Raw genomic sequence first — 20,539 nt, 5'->3', positions numbered from 1 at the left:
TGAAAGATGTGGGACCTAATGGTAGAGTGAATTAATTTCTAGGGTTTATTCGACGCTATTGTTAACAGATTTAGAACACTAACACATTCAATGTAATTCGATTCCCTTATTTAATAAGCGTGAATAAAGATTGTAATTCTTCATAGTGTTCCTATCATTCGTCTGGAGAGCTTGGCAGCCAATGCTTATACCTTTAACATACATAAACATATATGCACACACTTTCCTCATCCACTTTGGTTGAATAAGAACCGTTGACCTGGCGTGGCCATCGTTGCCTGAGAGGAAATTGGGAATCTTAGGACGCGCTAATCTTATACAAACAGAATGAGTTCTTTGGCTTTCGGTGAGAACCTGGTTATTTAGGAGGGGCTGAATTAGGGTGGGGGCAAAGACAATGTTATGGAATAATCATTCTTTACATTCCTGGGATGAAAGCTTGACTCCTGGATAACCAAACAATCAACAAGCTGCACCTTTCAGCGAATATCAATATTGAAACAGATCGTGCTCCCAGGTTTCTGGAGGACCTCCTCCCATCTCCAGCCGAGCGGAGGTAATGGCAGATAACCACTTGGTCCCTTCCAGAAAAATAGGCGGTGAGATAATTATGACTGCACAAGAAGGGAGATCCCCTAAAGGTCAGCGTCCTTCAGCTTCAGGGTCTGCTTCGGTGCACACGGCACACAACTTGACCGTGTGCACACACACACACACACACACACACACACACACACACACACACACACACACACACACACACACACACACACACACACACACACACACACACACACACACACACACACACACACACACACACACACACACACACACACACACAGAGGCACGATCACAAACAGAAAGGCACACAGACAGAGCATCACATGATGAGTCCAGGCTGAGCACAATGCACTGGCTCAGTGGAAGGCATTCTGGGGTCAGGAGAACCAACTGAGGTTCAAGAACAACATGTTTAACAGGCCAGTACATTGATTTGCTTGGGAGAGATTCGCCCATGCATCTTTTATTTCGGAAAACACAAATGACACAGATTGAGCAAGTGACCCACTTGACAAACTTTCTTCTGTCTATATCTGTTGTCTTTATTGTTTGGGGTGTAAATTATGCAAAAGAAAAACGATACTGGTGTCCACCAATTGTCGTGTGCAGACAGAGCAGGAAGTTCAGGGTGAATCACATGATCACAGGACACCGAAAAGCCCCTGTTCTGCAGACGTTACTCTCTCCTCAGCGGCTATTGCCCAAGGCTCTATTTTAACACACCAGCAGGGACGTCAGAGAAAGAATGGAATAGCTGATGGCATGTGGAAAGGTTTTAGCAACTGGCCTGTCCCTCATGGCTTTTTATACCTAACTTATTTTGTACATTATTTTAACATTTTGTTACACTTTTGTTTGGCATAAGATTTGCACCTGCTACAGTCTGCTAAAATGTCAACACAAGTTTGTCCAGTCCGAGAGGCCAAACTCTGAGTGTGCTCATTAACTAAATTAAATTATGAAAAAGGGGACTCCTCATTGTTTTAACTCAAATCCCCACCGATGGTCCCACATAAACAATCAGATTCACTTATTCTTAACTCGCCTTGGGTCTTTTCAATGTGGAAAATTGTTGCTGTGTCATTTTGTATTGAGGGTCATGTTCAGCAGATTTTCCAGTTTATCAGGATGACGATTACGTTTACCTTAGTAGAGTGAGTTACTCTAACACACAAATATGAAGAAAAAAACAAGAAAAACAAGAGAAACTGTGTGTGGGAAGTGTGTGTTAGTATCTGCATCTGCCCCAGGGATATTAGTACTTTCCTGTGAATTGTGGTCTACAAGTTGTTTGGACTGTGGTTTATGGTAGGCAACTGAATAAAAAAATTGAGGCAAACAGTTAGAAAACGGTTAAGGATATACTTAAGCACTGTCAAACCTTATTTCCCCTGATGATGGTATTTTAGCCGCCAGCAATAAGATTATTGTTATAAATACACAAATGCTCAGGTGGGATTACTAGAGATCAGCCACCTAATGTGCTTTCAATATGAATGATTTTAGATTTCCCAAAGATTTAAAGGAATTGTACAGCACAGTATTTCCAACGTGTTGGAACGTTTGGTAATCTCTAAATCCTTAATGTTACTTATTGTGTGTGTGTGTGTGTGTGTGTGTGTGTGTGTGTGTGTGTGTGTGCGTGCGTGCGTGCGTGCGTGCGTGCGTGCGTGCGTGCGTGCGTGCGTGCGTGCGTGCGTGCGTGCGTGCGTGCGTGCGTGCGTGCGTGCGTGCGTGCGTGTGTGTGTGTGTGTGTCGTAGTGCAAGGGGGGTCTAGGGAAACGTGTCACATGTGTTTTTAGATTTTGTGGCCAACACTCTGAATCAAACTCTAAAGGACGGGGCCATTTATGGACGTTTCAGACATAAAAATAACAACAAATCAGTCAGCCTGAATAAACAATGATTATAATAACACATTTTATTTCAAGGCACCTCCCATGACCCCCAAGGGCACGTGACAATTTATAAAACAATGTAGAGTTCAAAACAGCCTGATCAAAACAAAACAAAAGGTGGGAGACCCAGGTAGGAGGGGGGTAAGAACAGCAGCACAGTGAGGAGACCCAGGTAGGAGGGGGGTAAGAACCGCAGCACAGTGAGGAGACCCAGGTAGGAGGGGGGTAAGAACAGCAGCACACTGAGGAGACCCAGGTAGGAGGGGGGTAAGAACCGCAGCACAGTGAGGAGACCCAGGTAGGAGGGGGGTAAGAACAGAACTATGGGGTACAGTGAGTTGGCCATGGAACCGATGATTGGGGGCAGGGAGCACCAAAGCCTGGGAGCAGTGCAGCTGAGAGCCACAGCACCCACGGTGCCGAGAACCCCAAGCACCCACTGTGCTGAGAGTCCTAGCACCCATGGTGCCGAGATCCCTAGTACCCACGGTGCCGAGATCCCTAGCACCCACGGTGCTGAGATCCCTAGCACCCACGGTGTTGAGATCCCTAGTACCCAGGGTGCTGAGGTGTGATGTCGGGACAGGGAGAAGACCAGTTGAGGATGACGAAGGGCGCGGCATGGCCTGTACCCCCGGAGGAGGTCTGAAGATGAGGTTGTGGAAGGCTTTGTAGGTGAGAAGAAGGTTTTTAAAGTCAATCAATATTTTATTGACCATTGCAGGTCGGCAATCGTGGTAGAAAGGAATCACATTACTCATTCATTTAAATGTTCCCCCATCCTTATGCGATGGCTCTTCTCTGAAGCTCTATTGGACAGACCCAATGAGCCCACTCAATGATTTGCATGCATGCTGTAGACTTCAGATTGGATCTTTTGAGTATTGTATCCCTAAGACTAAATATGTTAAATTATTATATTATGAGTTTCACTGACAACAATGCAAAATTGAGCCAGAGAAAACAAAGTGCATGTATGTAAGTTTAACAGACATCTTCTTCGTTTCGGTTCATAAATACTTCAACATGCCTTTATACTACTACTACAATAACAAAAACAACAACTACTACTACTTATTTTCATACTGCTACTACTTACTATTAGTAATAACAATAATAATAATAATAATAATATGCTTAAATCCAAACAAGGCTATGTGCACTTTGTCCAAAAACGTGTGCTGGCGGCGGTGTAGGGGTTGCAGAGCAAAGTCCTTCTGACCCTGTTGCATAATAGATATATACAATAATAGTATTGACTATCATCTACTTCCAAGTTACGCCAGTTGATATTTAGGTACAAATTCTTATAAGACACAGCCTACAAGGGGCCTCTATAAGTTGTTTCTCGCACTACATTCAGATTGCAAAGGAAGGGGAGATAAGGTTCCTGTATTGTTGACGGTCGCATTATCAGAGCAGGCAATTATTGCTCTGTGATCCAACTCAACTCACTGACCAAAGTCTGGGAAACAAGTTGGTGTGTGTGTGTGTGTGTGTGTGTGTGTGTGTGTGTGTGTGTGTGTGTGTGTGTGTGTGTGTGTGTGTGTGTGTGCTGTGCGTGCGTGCGTGCGTGCGTGCGTGCGTGCGTGCGTGCGTGCGTGCGTGCGTGCGTGCGTGCGTGCGTGCGTGCGTGCGTGCGTGCGTGTGTGGTGCGTGCGTGTGTGCGTGTGTGTGTGTGTGTGTGGGGGGGGGGGGGGGGGGGTACAGTACTCTATAGTCAGTAAAACATTAACCCTTTGTCCTGCTCCCCCACCATCCACTAAGCTCCCCTCGTTCTAAGATTTGTTATGTCCGAATCGTGTAGTGTATGAATCATCTTACGTACGTCTTGAATTCATATGACAGGCAACAGACAGGCTGTCAGTCTGTCGACAAATTTTATTCTTAATGTTATTATCATAATTATTATACCTAAATATTACACCTCGTCTGAGAACATCCTGAAAGCAGATGAACCCTTCTGTCTTCCTTTGTGTCTCGAATTGAATTTAGTTTATCTGTCCGTCTCTAAGACGTATCCATTATGCAGTACTATAGTGCTGCATAATTTATACGATAGGGACCAGAAGTCTGGGATATGTTTCCCAATGCCATGTTGTTTTGGGTTTTAGAAACTTGGACGTGCAGCATTTACGTTTTTGTTCTCACTGAACTATTGAGTAGGTAGGCCTATACCTTTTTGTTTCGTTTTTTTTTAACTGTTAATACTTCTATTATTATATACATTATTTGAAAACAGTTGTACCTGGCCATAATTAGTTTTTGTGAGTACTGCCTTTGCAATGTTACAGTAAACGATCCAATGCTTTTGACTGCTCTTCTCAGCCTGATTCTTCAGGTGCTTTAGATGAAGGTTGTGTCCCTTTAGTGTCGGCTGTATGACTCAATACATTTCAATGTATATATCTCCAGGCGCCATTGTTTATCTTTTACACAACTATGGGATCAAAAATTATACCTTTCCAAATCTGACATTGCTATTTCTTGTGAGTCCTGCTTTTGCCTATAACCAGTTCACCTCCTTCTCGGTTAAAGATCAACATTTGCAATCAATGATTAAGAATTCATGATAGAAAATGAATCAAAAGTGCCTGCTGGTATCGGAGGTCCCTTGGTGCTGCTTGCGGTTAGCCGAGGGCCATGAGTCCACATCTACATTCCAAACCTTACTAATCTCCGGCAAAGATGGACACGTTGTAGCCTACAGGGTGCGACCTGGTCATGTGGTCTAATGAAAGGTTCTCTGATGGTGGGGGCTAAGCATTATGCAAAGGTGCAGCGGTCGTCATTTTTTCTGGCGTAATCCTTACATTAAAAATAAAATAATAATCGAACGCTTCTGGACTTTTGAGCACTTCCACATGAGACGTATCTCAAGATTGAGATATATCTTTTTAAATGTAGGCCTAGTTCTGTCTTCGAGAGAGTCAGTTTATAAATTGTTGTGAAATATATAACATAATATATTACTATACAACATATATAACTTTACTTTTAGGAACAATTAAAGTCATTTCCATAGTCATTTTTGGATTGGATGGATAGTGTTAGCTTGTTCTTCTGCAGCGGTCTGATGTTTATCAGGTAAATCATCCAAACTTTATGAGTTCCTTTACAAGCATTTCCCAGAAATGGACACCTTAGCTTCTGTGCTCTCACTAAACATGTATCCATGTAGAAATGTGTCCGCTCAGCTGCACAGAGAGGAAGGGTTGTCAGGAGTAAGGACTGGAGTCCAAGCTGTTGCAAAAGGCCAAGAACTGACTCAGGGGGAAGCGGCTTCAATCTTTAATGTTTCACTTCTCTTTCTCTGTTTCTCCGAAGAGCTCCGAGGGTAGACAACTCAGCAGTTAGGAAGCCACAAGTGAATATTCATTTGTGTCTTTTATGTTTTCACTTATCCGCTAGAAATTATTTTTATGTCATGACTTTGGCATGAGAGGAGCTGACAAAAATCTGTAAATAATAGCAGTCACGGCTATTTGGATTAAAATGGCCTTTTGGCTTTAGGCCAACTAGCCAACTCCTGCCTCCGCACAGCCTATGCACTAAAGGGGAGTTCCCACGTGTCTTATCTCTGTGGTGTTTTGCCAAAGTCACAAGTTAGACTCACAGGCCCCCAAAGCACTGAACACTTCCAAACAGAGCTTGGTTTGAGAACGTTGTACAGTACAAGACTTTAGCGTGGTCGTCCATGGAATGCCGGGGCTGATGAAGTGTTAAATATAGGCCAGATTACCCACAGGGCAAAAGGGCAACAGCATTGACTGTAGTGATAGTGTTAGCTTAAGTATTGTGCTTTATCTTAGAGTCATATCATGTTGATGCATGTGTTGATATCTAGTCTGAGCACCCAAAAGAACTATGCTACTTAGTGGCTAAGCTAATTTATGTGATTAAATTAGTAGTATTCAATTTCCACGTAAGTTAACTAAGTCTGAGATTTTTAGTAAGCCTATATTGTCAGTTGAGGACACAATAAAGATAAAATGAAATGCACACCTTATCCATACACTTCTATTACATTTTCTTAATTTTCTTTTGTTATCTTACATTTGAATATAATGTTTTTTCCTCTCAAACTGATGTATTTTTAAGCTCCTTTCACAAATCATTTCATCACCTCACATGAATAAATTGGGAACAGCCCAACATTAGGCAGGGTTAATGGGTTTTGTCACCTGAGCAAGATCCAATCAAATCCTAGTGAATGAAATCACGTTCCCTACGTTTCTTCCTGTGGTCATTTCCAGGTTTACTCCCAATTACCTCCCACTAGGTCAAGGTAGACTGATGTCAATCGCCTTTTGTTTTATGTGACAAGGCCCTCTACACACACAGTTAAGAGATCACCGTGACCTTTAAGGCAGCAGTTGATTTGTGGTAAGAGAAGATATGGAGATTGGTGAAGTAAAGCAAGGGATGACAACTTATGACAACTGATAACATTCAGTGTGTTCTGGGGGCTTTTGAAGCAGACAAATAAAGCCTTGATCAAAAATTAACCTTGATTAGGTTGGTTTATTATCTTTTTGCTGACAATTAATGAGTATTTTCAATTACTATCAAATTATCTTCGTTTTTTTTACTACACCTACACATAGCATTTTGTGACCATGGCGAAAGAATGGTGTTGGCTGATGGGAGAGGAGACTGAAGCAGCAACCCCCTCTCTAAGAGCCCGTACCGGGGGAGGGGCTGGAAGGGATGGGCGCCATAGAATAACATTAGAGGGAGATCGAGATCGATCTGGAGCTCAGCTAGAGCGGCCACGCCATATGTCTCACACCCCATGAGTCCTTTGCGGACTCTCCCACAAATCCAGTCCAGTAAGTAGAGGATGGGGTGGTGGGGTTTAACACGACCGTCTGAACGCCTCCCCTCCGCGGCGGGGGTTTAGGTGTGCGTCAGGGTCAGTTCACTCTGGCACTAGATGGATTTGAACATTGATGTGCGGGGGGCCGGGCTTAGCCGCACCGTGGCTTATACGTCTGTGTACACAAATGAGAACCTCGCCACCAACAACCTTTTTGGTTCAGTAACAAACCAGACCACGGCCTACAGTGGATCCCTCCATTGTTACCCCCTCTCTCTCTCTCTCTGAAAGGTGCACACTGCAACTCCTGGCATGCGCTGCTCTCTGTCCTTATTGTCTGTTTGTGTGTGTAATGAGAGGGGACAGGGAGCAGGGAAAGCTATGCTAAGGAATGCTGGGTAAAAAAGAAAAGAAAAAAAGGCTATGGTGCTGACCGGTCATAGTGTGGAATGCCCTCTGCGCCCCTTGCATAAGTCACCCCGGGCCATGGAAGTGGTGGCTGACAACCAGTATAGCCTCATAGACCCTCATATCATCTCAGTGGAGAGAACACCGGTTTTGAGTTTTCTATTCTGGTAAAGTCAGTTATTTTAGTTTAGTCTCATTTGGTGGATAAATACCGAGTGAGTTGTTTATTAGTAAACTGCAATTTAAATAGAGCCCGTGTGTCTTTATCATGGTGGTGGATGATTATGAATCATGTCAGACAGAGCTGGATTCATCCACACGTTCTTTCAATCATCACATGAATCCTTTAGAATATTCTTATTTTTCTTGCTGCAGAATCCAAACATGAATAAGTCAACACAAGATGTAAACGTAGCTGCTGTACTAAACAGCAATCTTTTCTTTATTACACAATGACACATTGAACAGGTATTGTATATATATTTATCAAAAGCACGACTAGCTTCTCACCAGTTGACATATCTAAAATATCCAAAAAAAGAAAATCCGACAATTTTTATGTTTCCATTTTGCACAGAGAGCTCAACGTCTCAAAAGACATAGAATAATAGTAACCAAATATTACAAAGGAAGGAACGCATCAAAATGCATTTCCCCATTATATGCCTACATTGCATACACATGTATTGGAGTGGAAATCTGAAATGCATCTCTTGATTCACCGTTTATGGTGATTCAAATTTTTAAATGAATAGAATGGAACGTCTGCAGTATTTTTTATCTCTTTACTATTTCAAAAGGCCACAAGTCACAAATTTAACAAACAGCCTGAGAGGTAATGCTATGGGGATGCTCACTATGAACAGACACAGACCCTACGATGCCCCTAGTGAAGCAGCATCCAGGGCCAACCTTCTTAGGTATGTATATAGATCCAGCCTCTAATCATGCAAAGCCTGAGACAAAGCATCAGGAAAAACAAGAAAACAAAACACATTGTGGATTTCGACGAGGTCCCTTCACATTATAAAAAAAAACAGTTATGGAGGAGGAAGTGACATAAAAAAAGAATAATAGAAATACAGAATAGACACTGAAGGAATAGATCCAGCAGCGACAGACTCCTCTGGCTCACAAGGTGACAAACCTCCAATACTTTTCTGCGGGTGGACATGACAGCATGCGCCCTCTCCACTGCAGTGTATGCAGTGTATATGTAGTGCTCTCTCCCGGTTTGTTTTGCTTTAAAAAAAGGCAACGGGAGAGCAGCGTGAACGTCTCACGACTCCCAAATGAGTCCAGAACATCAGTCAGAGAAATAATAGCGCTGTAAAAAAAAATAAAAGATCACAACACATTTGAAGTAAGAGTTTCACGTCAAAAATGATTTACTAAACATTCTCTTTCCAAAGTAAATGTCATCAAAAGGAGATTTTAAGATCATAACTCGTAACTTAAATACATAAATTATTAAGCAATACAATATGCTTCCGTTTGGGGCCAACGGCCGAGTTGTCTCGAGCCTGCGTGGAGTGAGGAGTAGGAATTACAGCTCCTCGCACCGATCAGCCCGCCAGCCAGAGGGACTCCAGACGCCTGACCCAAGAGCGCTCTGACTTGCATTAGTAGTGTTTGACTTCTCTTTTGTAATATTAACCCTCTCTGTACAGGGGTGTTGGCTCCGTCCCTTCGATGCTTGCAGTGAACAGCTTTGGCACCAAGGACAATAGAGAATAAAAACACCATGGGAACAAGATAACGCTCCAGCACATGGTGTTAGGAGAGGGAGAATTAGAGGACATTGGCACTTTGTGCAGACTTCACCCCGCACTCGCTCGGGGGGCAATAGGACTCCTGACACATGCACCCATCACTACCTGAACTGCTGAGCCCACATAATAGAAGAGATAGACCAAGGGGGGTGATGTTGGTCAGGTGAAGGGAGGGGGGGGTCCAGCAGTAGGGCTAAAAAATAAAACAAGACATTGAAAATAGACTTCCATGTCAGGCCAGTGATCCGGTTTCCTTATACCAATCTAGTTGCAGGTACAGGTTGACCACTCACACACACACACACCAAAAAAATCAAAACTAGCAGGCAGTCAACAAGTCGCCCGTCAACTTCCTTTATTTCTTGGGGTTGCCCTCCCCCGGCTGCTCCGCTGCGGCGGCCCTTGGGCGCCGTCTCAGAGAAACGACTCCGCCTCCCGGGGGGCGGCGGCGGGCTCCGGCGTGACCACCAGCGGCAGGGCGGCCGCCTGCTCCGGGTCCTCGCTGATGACCTCCAGGGTGGCGGGGCTGACCTCCCGGAGCCCGTCGTCGGCCTCCGACGCCGCCTTCTTCTCGGCCGCCTTGTCGGCGGAGCCGCAGCACAGCTTGGGGGCGCACTGAGTCCGGCAGGAGAGCTCGCACAGGGAGTCGCGCGAGTCCGAGCTGAAGGTGACGAACTCGGGCTGGATGGTGGTGGCGTGGATGCCCTCGTCGTGGAAGAAGTCCTTGATGCGCTTGGCCACGTCCATGTAGGCCGTGGGGTCGTGGCACTTGATGTGCGCCGTGGCGATGATGCGGCTGCCGGCCAGCTGCCAGATGTGCAGCTCGTGGATGGCCAGCACGCCCTCCAGGCACAGCAGCTTCTCGTTGAGCTGGTGCATGTCGATCTGCTTGGGCACCGTCTGCAGAAGGATGAGCGCCGACTCCTTCAGCAGGGGGTAGGTGGTGTACAGCAGGATGCCCACCATCATGATGCACAGGGTGGGGTCCATGTACAGCACCCAGCAGGGGCCCGCCATGCGGTAGGCGCCGGGGTCCGTCAGGCCCACCAGGGTCTCGTTGACGTGCTGGTGGTCCGTGCTGTGGCTGTTGATGCAGGGGTTGAGGCAGGCCTCGTCAGGCAGGCAGGGCTGCCACACGAAGGTGAAGATGAGGGCGTTGACCACCACGATGACCGAGCCCAGGGCGTCCCCCAGCACGTGGAGGAAGACGCCGCGCATGTTGAGCTGCGCGGCCGAGCTGTGGTCGACGTCGTCGTACAGCGGGCTGCCGTTGGTCTGCAGCTCGGTGCCGTCTTTGCTGAAGTCTGAGGGGGGAAAGTGCGGTCTAAGTGCGGTTCATCGTATTAACAAAGCCAACATGTTTGCAGGCACATAATCTTAGCCTTATACTGCAGCATGTTCCAAGAAAGTGCTTAGCCGCAACTCAAAGATGACTCTGTTTTGTCCGTCCCAATAAGTACAAACAAACTAAACAATTTCCTACTTGACTTGCCCTGATTTTAAGACTGAGGCAGTTGGAATTCCAAGCAAGACAGAGGCTGTGTTATAGACAATTGTGATAATTTTGAATCCTGAATGCAGAGCAACATTTCAATAAGTCACGGCGTGACTTATTCTCCCACCAAGGGTGCGAGAGTGTGTTTTTTTCACTGGTGGTAACACAGGTCTGGCATTATGGTTGGAGCCAGGGAAGCGAGCAGTTTTAATTCTCGAATGTTCCTAAAAAGAGGATGTTGTGTACATTCTTATAACTGAGCACATTTTCAGAACACCTCCTACATTGTCCCCTCACAGCTTTTTTAAATGTTGCACTTAGAATTCAGAGTAACAACACAACCTATAACGCAGACCCTGTCTTCACTTAGAATCAAAACTGCCGTCTAAAGGGCATGAGCATGCCCAGTAGCGTGTAAACACAATTTACACTTTTGGATTTGTTTGTTTGTGGGAACTATTTGAGAAGGCTACCTACTAGCCAGGATAGTTTGTTTGCACTTAGATTTGTTGGGCAAAACGAGGGAGCTGCTTAACAATGGGGTGCAATATAATGGAGGTCAGATGCCCTGCATCAGAACACGCACACACCACGAGAAGCGGTGAATTGAACTATAATCATGGCTGATTCAAGTTCAGGACATAAGGGACTTGGACACTTAACCTGTGGCCTTCACAGAACCAGCCGAGTCCTTTAAATCAGCAGGATAAGAGACTGAGGATGCCAGTTTGGAGCACTCTTACGGTTCAACCGGTTCTTAAATATGATAAGGCTGTTCATATTATTTACTTTTCCCATCTTAGAGAAACAAATGTATTACCAATATTATTATAAGGGGGGTTTTAGCTTATTCTTTCTAGGGTTCTATTGCAATACAATACATCATATTCAGCTGAATTATTACAAATATTAATCAACTATTGTGTATCTCAAAAATACTGGTGAAAAACAAGTTCCAGAACTAATATTGAACCAACAAAGTTATTCAACGGTCTGCAACACAGAACACAGCCTTATTCGGATAATCCTTATCCACAACTCCATAGAAACTATCAAAAGCAACAATGAGTTTCTCCTCTCACAGTAATGTGTGTGTGTGTGGTCCTCAACGTTTAAAAGAGGATATGCTTTTGAACAATGAATCAAATTATTTGTATGTAATATTGTAACAAGGGATCACTGCTTGACACTTGGCCATTTGTTTGGACTTAGGGTTGTTGAATTGGTATGGGTTGAATTGTATTTTGTGTGCAAATCACATGACTAGACACAAACGTAAGATACTAATATCTTAACTTGCCTTTCTTGCTTGTCAATGAGGTAGCCTTCAATATAGGACTTATTACATTATAACGGTGTATGTAACCCCCCCAAAACCCTTTGGACTTACCATATCCACGGTTCTCTGAGTTGACCCCATTTGGACTGTTGTGGTCGACCACAACCAAGGTGTTTGTCTCGGACGACGAGGAATTTGGTTTTTCAGATTTGCAGATTTTACCAGTCTTTTTCTTGCCATGAGAGTGTCCGCCACTGCCGTGCGAGTGCCCATGTCCCCCACCACCACCACCGTGCGAGTGCCCGTGTCCACCACCTGCATGGCCGTGGAACAAGCACAGCCCCAGGAGGTTGACCAGGAGCCCCGCAGCACCGACCCCGATCACGATGTAGGGGCTGTCGATCTCGTTGGGCTCGGTGAACCGCTCGATCGCCTCCAGGATGATGGTGAAGCACAGCGCCGTGAGGAACACCGCGTTTACCAGCGCCCCCATCACCTCCGCCCGGATCCACCCGAAGGTGTTCTTGTTGGTCGCCTGGGTCTTCTCAGCGAATCGCACGGCGACCAAAGCCACCAGCAGTGCTATAACATCCGACAGCATGTGGAAGGAATCCGACAGCATCGCTAGAGATGAAGTGATCCGACTGACGACCACTTCCACGATGAAGAACCCGAACGTCAATGAAAGCATGCATAGCAGCCGCACACGGTTCGGCTCACAAGCCATCTTCAAACACTAGGAAACGATCGATGAAACAATGAATAGGCTTGTTTTTTAACCTACCGGTAATCCGACTAATTCGACCGTTTTCATACAGATTTAACCTGTTTACCAGAGCATCCGCTAGCTAGCTGTGGTAGGGGTCCGTCCTAGCGAGCTAACTCCGCTAACGGGCTACCTGAGACAATACAAAGCGTATTGTTACACTAGCATCTCTACAAATAGCAGCATCCTTTGGCTAATTTATCAGACAAACACGCGTTCATTCGGTCAAGAATGAATAAAGTACCACAGACAAAAAGTCCGACGACTTATGTAGACCTTAGTCAGCGCCGGTATATTCCAGAATCGTTGGCCGCTGCTCACCCGTTTGCAGACGGCTGAAACTTTGCACCCGAGCCGGTAAACTTTCCACACGGAACTGGGTAATGTAACGGACCCGCCCAGCTCCTTGACCATTGGCTGGTAGCACGCTAGCTGGTAGGTGATTGGTCTGTTGCCGCTAATGGTTGGGACGTACCACCCGGGCGACAGGGTTGCTATGCGCCTCTGCATGCAACGCATCTAACAAACAGTGTTGCCAGATCGAGCCAGATTTGGCTGCAGCGCGCTGCAGCCAATGTTGCCAGATTGGGCGGGAAATCGGGTCCAATCTGGCAACGCTGCTAACAAACAGACAGTCCAGCATCGCAGGGCCGTCATAGTTTCTCCATTCCTGATTTAATTCGTAGCTCCAAATTAACATTCAATAGTGATCTATGATGCAGTTACAACCATAGTTTTCTGACTTTGCATTGAACAGTTTAGATTTAAATAAATATATAATGAAATGTAGCTTTATTTTATGATTTGGAATTTAACATCTGTGGTTTCGAGTCGTATCGAATGTTAATATTATCCACCAAGTATTGCATTAAAAAAAAAAAGAGGTATCTGTCCGATATATTAATACATATATTAAAAGGCAAATAAACTGTATGTAGAACAAACACATCATTACTCACTTGGATATCAGGCTTTATCGTTCAATTGCGATACTTTGTTCCTAACATGGGATTTTGAGATGTGATTGCTATCAATCATCTCACCATTCTTTACATTGTCGGCTATAAGCAATCCACATTATTGTTAATAAATGGGAGTCCTTTGATAAAAAGGGGCTGAGATAGACGAAAGAAAAAAAAACTATTTTTCCACTTGCTTTACACTAGAAACAAACATGGGGATTCCAGGGGCATCTCAAAGTAGCCAAGTCCTTCTAGATAGTCCATCTGGCAAGAGAATAAACGATTAAAAAATATAACCAGCCTGTTTACCACCTCAAGCGAATTAACCTATCCTATCTTCAGTCATATATATATAAATATATATAAGATCTGTCTCACTAGTATTCATTTTACTCTGAAATAACTTGAATGGAAATTTAGATGTCTGGGAATAAGCAGCACAGCAGTCAGGAAGCTATTTAAAGCTATAATAAACTGTATTTTGTGTATTTATGTAAAACATTATGAAAAAATGTGCATTTGCAATAAAGCATACAAAAAAAATTGCCCTTTCCCTCTGGGCTAAGCCCCGGATATTTCAGAAACCTAGAAACGCCCCTGCTCGCTAATACTATTGTAACCTATTAGGAAGAAGACCTGGAAATTAAAGTTAGAAAATCAGTTATTATATTCATTTGGACATGACACCAATACATTTGGTTAGGTTAAATCTGGTAGACCTTTCATAATGGAAAGTCTTTATCTCTCTTAAATGCAAACAAGATTGAAACATTCTAGGTTTCTTTAATGGAAACCACATACACACAAACACACTCGGAATATAATTCACATCCAACCGACACCTTTCAAACCCAGAGAGTAATATTTATAAAAAGGCCTAAAAAGTCGGAGTAGGTCATCTAAAATGCATGAGACATCCACAGACATGAGCACACAATGGAATGAAAAAGGAAAATTCAAAGAAAAGAAAACTTCCAACATTGAAATGTGAAATTATTTGGGTTCAGTCTTCTGCACTGTCTTCACCACTAAGGTCCTATGTTACAAATAAATAAAGATCAAAACTAGTTCCCTGTCAAGCCATGGTAACCCAGGGCCCTTTGATTTGATTCAGTAGTCTTCACATTGTTATTTTGGTGGCCTGGTCTTAGCGGATCCCCAGGAACTGCCTGCTCCTTTGGTACGCCCGCTCCACCTCCCCCAGGGCCTGGGCCCGTGAGTCGGCCGCCTGCAGCCTCTTCTTCAGGACCAGCTCCTGGCAGCGCAGGGAGTCTCTGCTGCCAGGGCCCTGGTTCTCCTGACTGCGTCTTGCAAAGTGGACCTTTTTCTTGCCAGGGGAGCAGTCCTCGTCCAGATCTAGGACAGAGACAGTAGGGGAGTTACTTGTGAAGAAGTTGTGTGTGCAACTGTAATTTATCCAAAGTCTTCAAGAGACTCCTGCCTAACACGACATGTGGCCGCCACCATGATGGGAAGACTCTTCCCAATGCACTCCCACCCAATGTTTGGCACATGTATATACAAAATAAAATCTTTATTTACATGGTTTAAAAGTATATAAAAACAAACATGACATCAAGTTAACACCCCCCCCCCCCCCCCCCCCCCAACCACAGGTATAATTAATGGACAACGCTCTGGCTCAATTCTTGTAGAGGTTCAGGGGCTCCAGGGCTTGACGGGCCAGCCTCGTACCTATCTCCTTAGAGTACGGCCCGGCCAGGCTCTTCGCCTGCCGCAAGAGGTTGTAGTTCTTCAGCAAACTCTCCGCTCTGAAAGCATCAATAAGACGATGGTTAGGTTGGATCATCAGAGCATCCCATTAGAACTTTGGAAGAGTTTGGACCCGAGCTCAAGAATAACTGCTTTTATTTACCTCGCAAGCTTCACGTCAGACAGTCGTTCGCGGACACACAGCTCCTGCTCCCGCTCTGCCATTAAAGAGTTGAGACCACAGAAACCCCCAAAACACATGAACATACAAAGAGGTAGCCACAATTGACAGCCTTCGAAACACAATTAATTCTGAGTGTGATACTAAAGCCTGGACCAAAGCTGCAAACGAATCCTGTCATATCAAGGATGACCTCCATCTTGGAAATGCCACAAAACGTTAAGGATTGGTTCCATAACGTCCAGAGGTTTTTCGCAAACGCAGGACTGGTAGTGTTAAGTCTATGCAGAGTCTCACAGGTACATCTGGTACATACACGCACACACACACACACACACACACTCACGCTCCAGCCTCTCCTCTCGTTCCTTGAGGGCCTGCTCCCTGTCTCGTAAGACCCGCTCCTTGAGTCGGAGCTCCGAGGCCGGTTCCGGCATGGCAACCCGGGGCGCGGCGGCCTGGGGCGCGGCGGCCACGCACTCTGTGGACTTCCTGCGGACCCGCACCAGCGCCTTCCGCCGCTCCTCCCCCACCGTGTCGGCCAGCAGGCTGCTCTGGAGGATGGACTCTACCGAGGGCCTCAGGTAGTCCTGCCAAGGCGCCGCCACAAACCAGTGAACACAAGCGGCCAAATGCAGTACGCGAGTCAAGAAGACGATAAAAGGGAACGTTGTTTTTTAGGACTGGTCAGTAATGCATCGGAACGCGACCGGGCCACGGACTATACTTCCATGTTTTTGACTGCATTATGCATTGACACGAGAACATGGTCTTTGTGCAATCCCATTTCCCCCCCCCTTCAAATTAGTAGCAAACCTTTAAATGGAGCATTCGGGTCAGCAGGGCGTTGAGCCCGTCAGAGTATCGGTAAGGGATCCTTGTGAACTGGCCCTTGCGGATCTTCTCTGCCAGCTCCTTCTGGTTGTAAGCAGTAAAGGGAGGTCTAACCGGGGCCAAAAGACACCCATCAACATTACAACCCGCATCCTATAACATTTAACATCCCGGAGAACCATTTAGAGAGCGAGGAAAAACTTACGATAGAGCGCAAAGTTCATACAGCAAACAGCCGAGAGACCAAATGTCTGACTTCTCGTTGTAAGACATCCGGTTGATTTGTTCCTGAAAAACAAAAAAGCAGTTGTAGAGTTAAAGTTCTGGGAATTTTTACATTCCTAAATTTGACATGGAAGACAAACAAGTTGTCTAGAACTGTTGACTTTATTATTGTGAAATAGTTGGAGAATGTTAGATGTTAAGGACTGGGTAAACAGAACACAGGAGAAAACAAAAAAAGTCCTTGTTCAAACATCAAAGAATAGACGAGTATTAACGTGTTCCTTGCCCAACATTATAACACTGATCTAAGGTGTCATAAAAGAAAGGCACAAGGTTAGGGTTCAGCTTTCACTGGGTGTTCATAGGAAAATAAAACACTTCAGCATTCTTTTTTCCACGCCCGCCCTAAGCATATGGATCAACATTGACTCGGAAGGATGTTAACAAGAATCCAAACGAAGTTGACCCCAAATGAGTGAACCATTGATGCAGTTTGGTAGATGGATAACCATCAATTTTGTGACAAGGATATAAAAAGTCCAAATTCAAGTGTATACTCGATGAAGGAACACATCTCGACAATGGCTTTTGTTTCTCTGGTTGCCGATAAGAGTTCATGGCCTCAGCTCAAGTTTCAAGCTTTTCAACTACAATTATTTCTCCTGGGTAACAGAGTGCTCAACAAGATTGTCCAGTTCCCTGCTCAGCAGTTGTGACACATGTTCGGTTTTGTCAAGTCACGTGAATTTACTTTTAAAAAGGAGAGAAAAAAACAAATAATGGAAAAGCTAAAGAAGACTTCCAATTGAACTCCGGCACATCACGGGACTGATAGGCCACTCACAGGAGACATGTAGTAAGGCGTGCCGACAAAGGTCTTTGCGAAACTGGTGTCATGGTTTAGGATCCTAGCGAGTCCAAAGTCTCCCAGCTTGACGTTCTGCTTGACGTCCAGGAAGATGTTGGCGGGCTTCAGGTCCCGGTGCAGCACAGTGGCGCCACCGTCGCTGCGCCGGTGGCACTCCTTCAGGGCCAGCATGAGCTGGGCCATGACCCGCAGGACAAACTGCTCCTCCAGATAGCACCTGGAAGGAGAGGCGCCACGAATGCACAGAGCTCAGATGCATACAATGAAGGGGAAAACTTCATGTCCATGTATTGGACATGAAATATCTAGCAAAAAATAAACAGTCCCAAGACATACACTACATTATAGACAAGAAGTGTAGTAGTGTTATGTTCATAAAATAATATTTGAGTGTACCCTTTTTATTTTTTGAAGAAATGATATTTGAGAAATGATGACCATTGATTGCATACACCTGATGTATTGCATATATCAGGTGAAGGCAATATAGGCCTACCTGATGAAAACACCATCAATACAACCACCCCCTCACCTTTCCTTGATGCACTTGGCGACAAGAGTGGAGAGGTCGCCGCCTTCACAGTACTCCATGACAATGTATAGTGTGGTGTTTGTCCTGTCGATGATGCGGTCGTAGTACCGTACTATGTTTGGATGCTTAAGTTCCCGCAAGAGGTTAACCTCTGAGACGAGCATTTGCTTTTCGTTCTCGCCCATGCTTCCGTAATCAAGCTCCTTCCACACCAGAAGCTGTAGGTAACACAGGTATATGAGAGCAAAATGATGATGTTTGAGGGTGCACCGTCGACAATTACGTGAATGTTTGTATACGTGCTCACAGTAATGGACACAATTACCATGCACCAGTCAATAGACTGGTGCATTCAGATCCATAATGTGGATGGTATGCTGCGTTCGGCAGCATTGGTACTCACCTTTTCGTCAGATTTCCTTATTATTTTCTGACATTTGCCATAAGAACCAGATCCTATCGTATGCAAGACTTCGTAGTCCTCAACACGAGAAGGCATGCTGTTTATCAACCGATTGTAATCTAAGAAAGGCTATTTAGTTACCATGGACTTGGCCTGATAAACTATTAGAAACACCTTAACGTATCAATTTGTTTATCTTAAATCCAGCGGATGTTAGGTGAAACCAATTGTATGGTGATAATAATGGAGTCACAAACAGGTAGGCATGTGATCGTTGCCGAAAACAAAACAGAAACGCTGTTTTTAAACTGGTGCCTGAACTCTCTAAGCTGATTGGTTATTTCTCGAGTGAAGCTGAATCCTGATTGGCCACAACAACTACACAGTTGCCAGGTTGCGAGCGCCTGATACCGCGAGAGTTTAGCAGGTATTTCAAGAGGATGTCTGATTTCTGTCCACTAGGTGGCAGCAATAATACGCACACTTTTACCTGCCCAGGATCAGCGAATGACGTAATTGTTGAGGCGCATCGTTGTTCAAAAATAAGAATTACAACACACGATAACGGAAGTGATTAAAAGGGGTATTTCCCGTACCTTGTATCTTGATAACCTTGATGTCTCTGTTGTGTGTCATGGCATGGCCCATTTAAGATGTCAAGCATACTCAATTAAAATACAAACAAATCATTATTGTGGTGTATTGGTTTAAGTTAGAGTTAGTCTTGTAAATCAAAAGTCTATACTTTTTTCAGTCATTCTCAAACAGTGATACAAAAATATCAAAAATGGCGAGCCACAGCAAGTGAAGCAGTGGCGAGCACTGCTTAATTTATTATCGAGATGAGAGTCCTAGTTGGAGGCCCCATTAATAGCTCCGAAGTCTCAATGCCTTGCTCAAAACAGTAGACATCCCGTGGCAAAGTTGGGGAAACCAAATCGTTACGACAAACTATGTATATTAGATAAGCACTGAATGATCATCATTCAGAACTTAGATTTTCTTTTTGGTCATTTGAAAATAGGGATGCGCACACACACACACACACACACACACACACACACACACACACACACACACACACACACACACACACACACACACACACACACACACACACACACACACACACACACACACACACACACACACACACACACACACACAGTTTAGGTCCGTCTTTGCATGTGAAGTGCACCTGTTTGGCCAGGGATCGGCAGCATACCTGTCTGCAGGATTGTGGACCTGCTGTGGACCTACACATATTACACGCCTTTGACTGAAGAACATGATCATGTCCATCCAAAACGTGATCCCCGTAGGCTACACGTGTGCTATCGAAGCACTCGAGGAGGGAGAGAGGGGGGTGGGGGTTAGGTGACATTCAGCTGCCTAGCCGAGAGCACAGAGGCTATTTCTGGAGTGCGTCCGCGGGTCACCCTGGCCATCCCTGGCGCAGCTGGACGCCAGTGTCTCTCCTCGTGTCAGGAGGAGACGCCGTCTCCTCCATCGTCCACCAGCCCCTTCTCCTGCAGATGATTTCATGCCCACACTTGTGCATCAGGCCCCGTTCATGTCGTGGAATTGCGACGTCTCCAAGAAGTGATTGGCTCTAATGGCTCTCTGTACTCAGGCGTGTAGTGTGGTGACATGTGACAAGCTGACGCCAAGATTTATTTGTTTTAAGCTTAGGGGAAGTTTAAATACATATGTTGACGCATGCAAACAATTAGCCATGTATTAGGTGTCTTATACAATGTCGATGTATTGTGTGTATAATAACAGTTGTGTGTGCTGGACTATGCATCAAACCTCTCCTC

The 20,539-nt window shown here is 45.0% G+C and overlaps 2 protein-coding genes across 2 annotated transcripts; both read right to left on the bottom strand.

Moving 5' to 3' along the window:
• Positions 1–7,743: 7,743 nt before the first annotated feature.
• Positions 7,744–13,388, bottom strand: slc30a1a (solute carrier family 30 member 1a). Its single transcript, XM_056581263.1, has 2 exons — positions 12,347–13,388; positions 7,744–10,765 (listed from the first exon to the last, which is right to left on the bottom strand). The coding sequence occupies exons 1-2, from the start codon at positions 12,960–12,962 to the stop codon at positions 9,876–9,878; spliced, it is 1,506 nt and encodes a 501-aa protein (XP_056437238.1). The 5' UTR covers positions 12,963–13,388; the 3' UTR covers positions 7,744–9,875.
• A 525-nt stretch (positions 13,389–13,913) lies between these two features.
• On the bottom strand, positions 13,914–19,051 carry nek2 (NIMA-related kinase 2). Its single transcript, XM_056581264.1, has 9 exons — positions 18,720–19,051; positions 18,317–18,534; positions 17,761–18,001; positions 16,897–16,979; positions 16,674–16,800; positions 16,204–16,447; positions 15,840–15,894; positions 15,659–15,735; positions 13,914–15,319 (listed from the first exon to the last, which is right to left on the bottom strand). The coding sequence occupies exons 1-9, from the start codon at positions 18,813–18,815 to the stop codon at positions 15,111–15,113; spliced, it is 1,350 nt and encodes a 449-aa protein (XP_056437239.1). The 5' UTR covers positions 18,816–19,051; the 3' UTR covers positions 13,914–15,110.
• Positions 19,052–20,539: the final 1,488 nt, after the last annotated feature.

The sequence above is a fragment of the Gadus chalcogrammus genome, chromosome 21 (assembly GCF_026213295.1).
Source record: "Gadus chalcogrammus isolate NIFS_2021 chromosome 21, NIFS_Gcha_1.0, whole genome shotgun sequence".
In the NCBI taxonomy this organism is placed as follows: domain Eukaryota; kingdom Metazoa; phylum Chordata; class Actinopteri; order Gadiformes; family Gadidae; genus Gadus; species Gadus chalcogrammus.
Note: the sequence above shows the minus strand (reverse complement) of the source record. Positions and strands in the feature narration are given on the sequence as shown.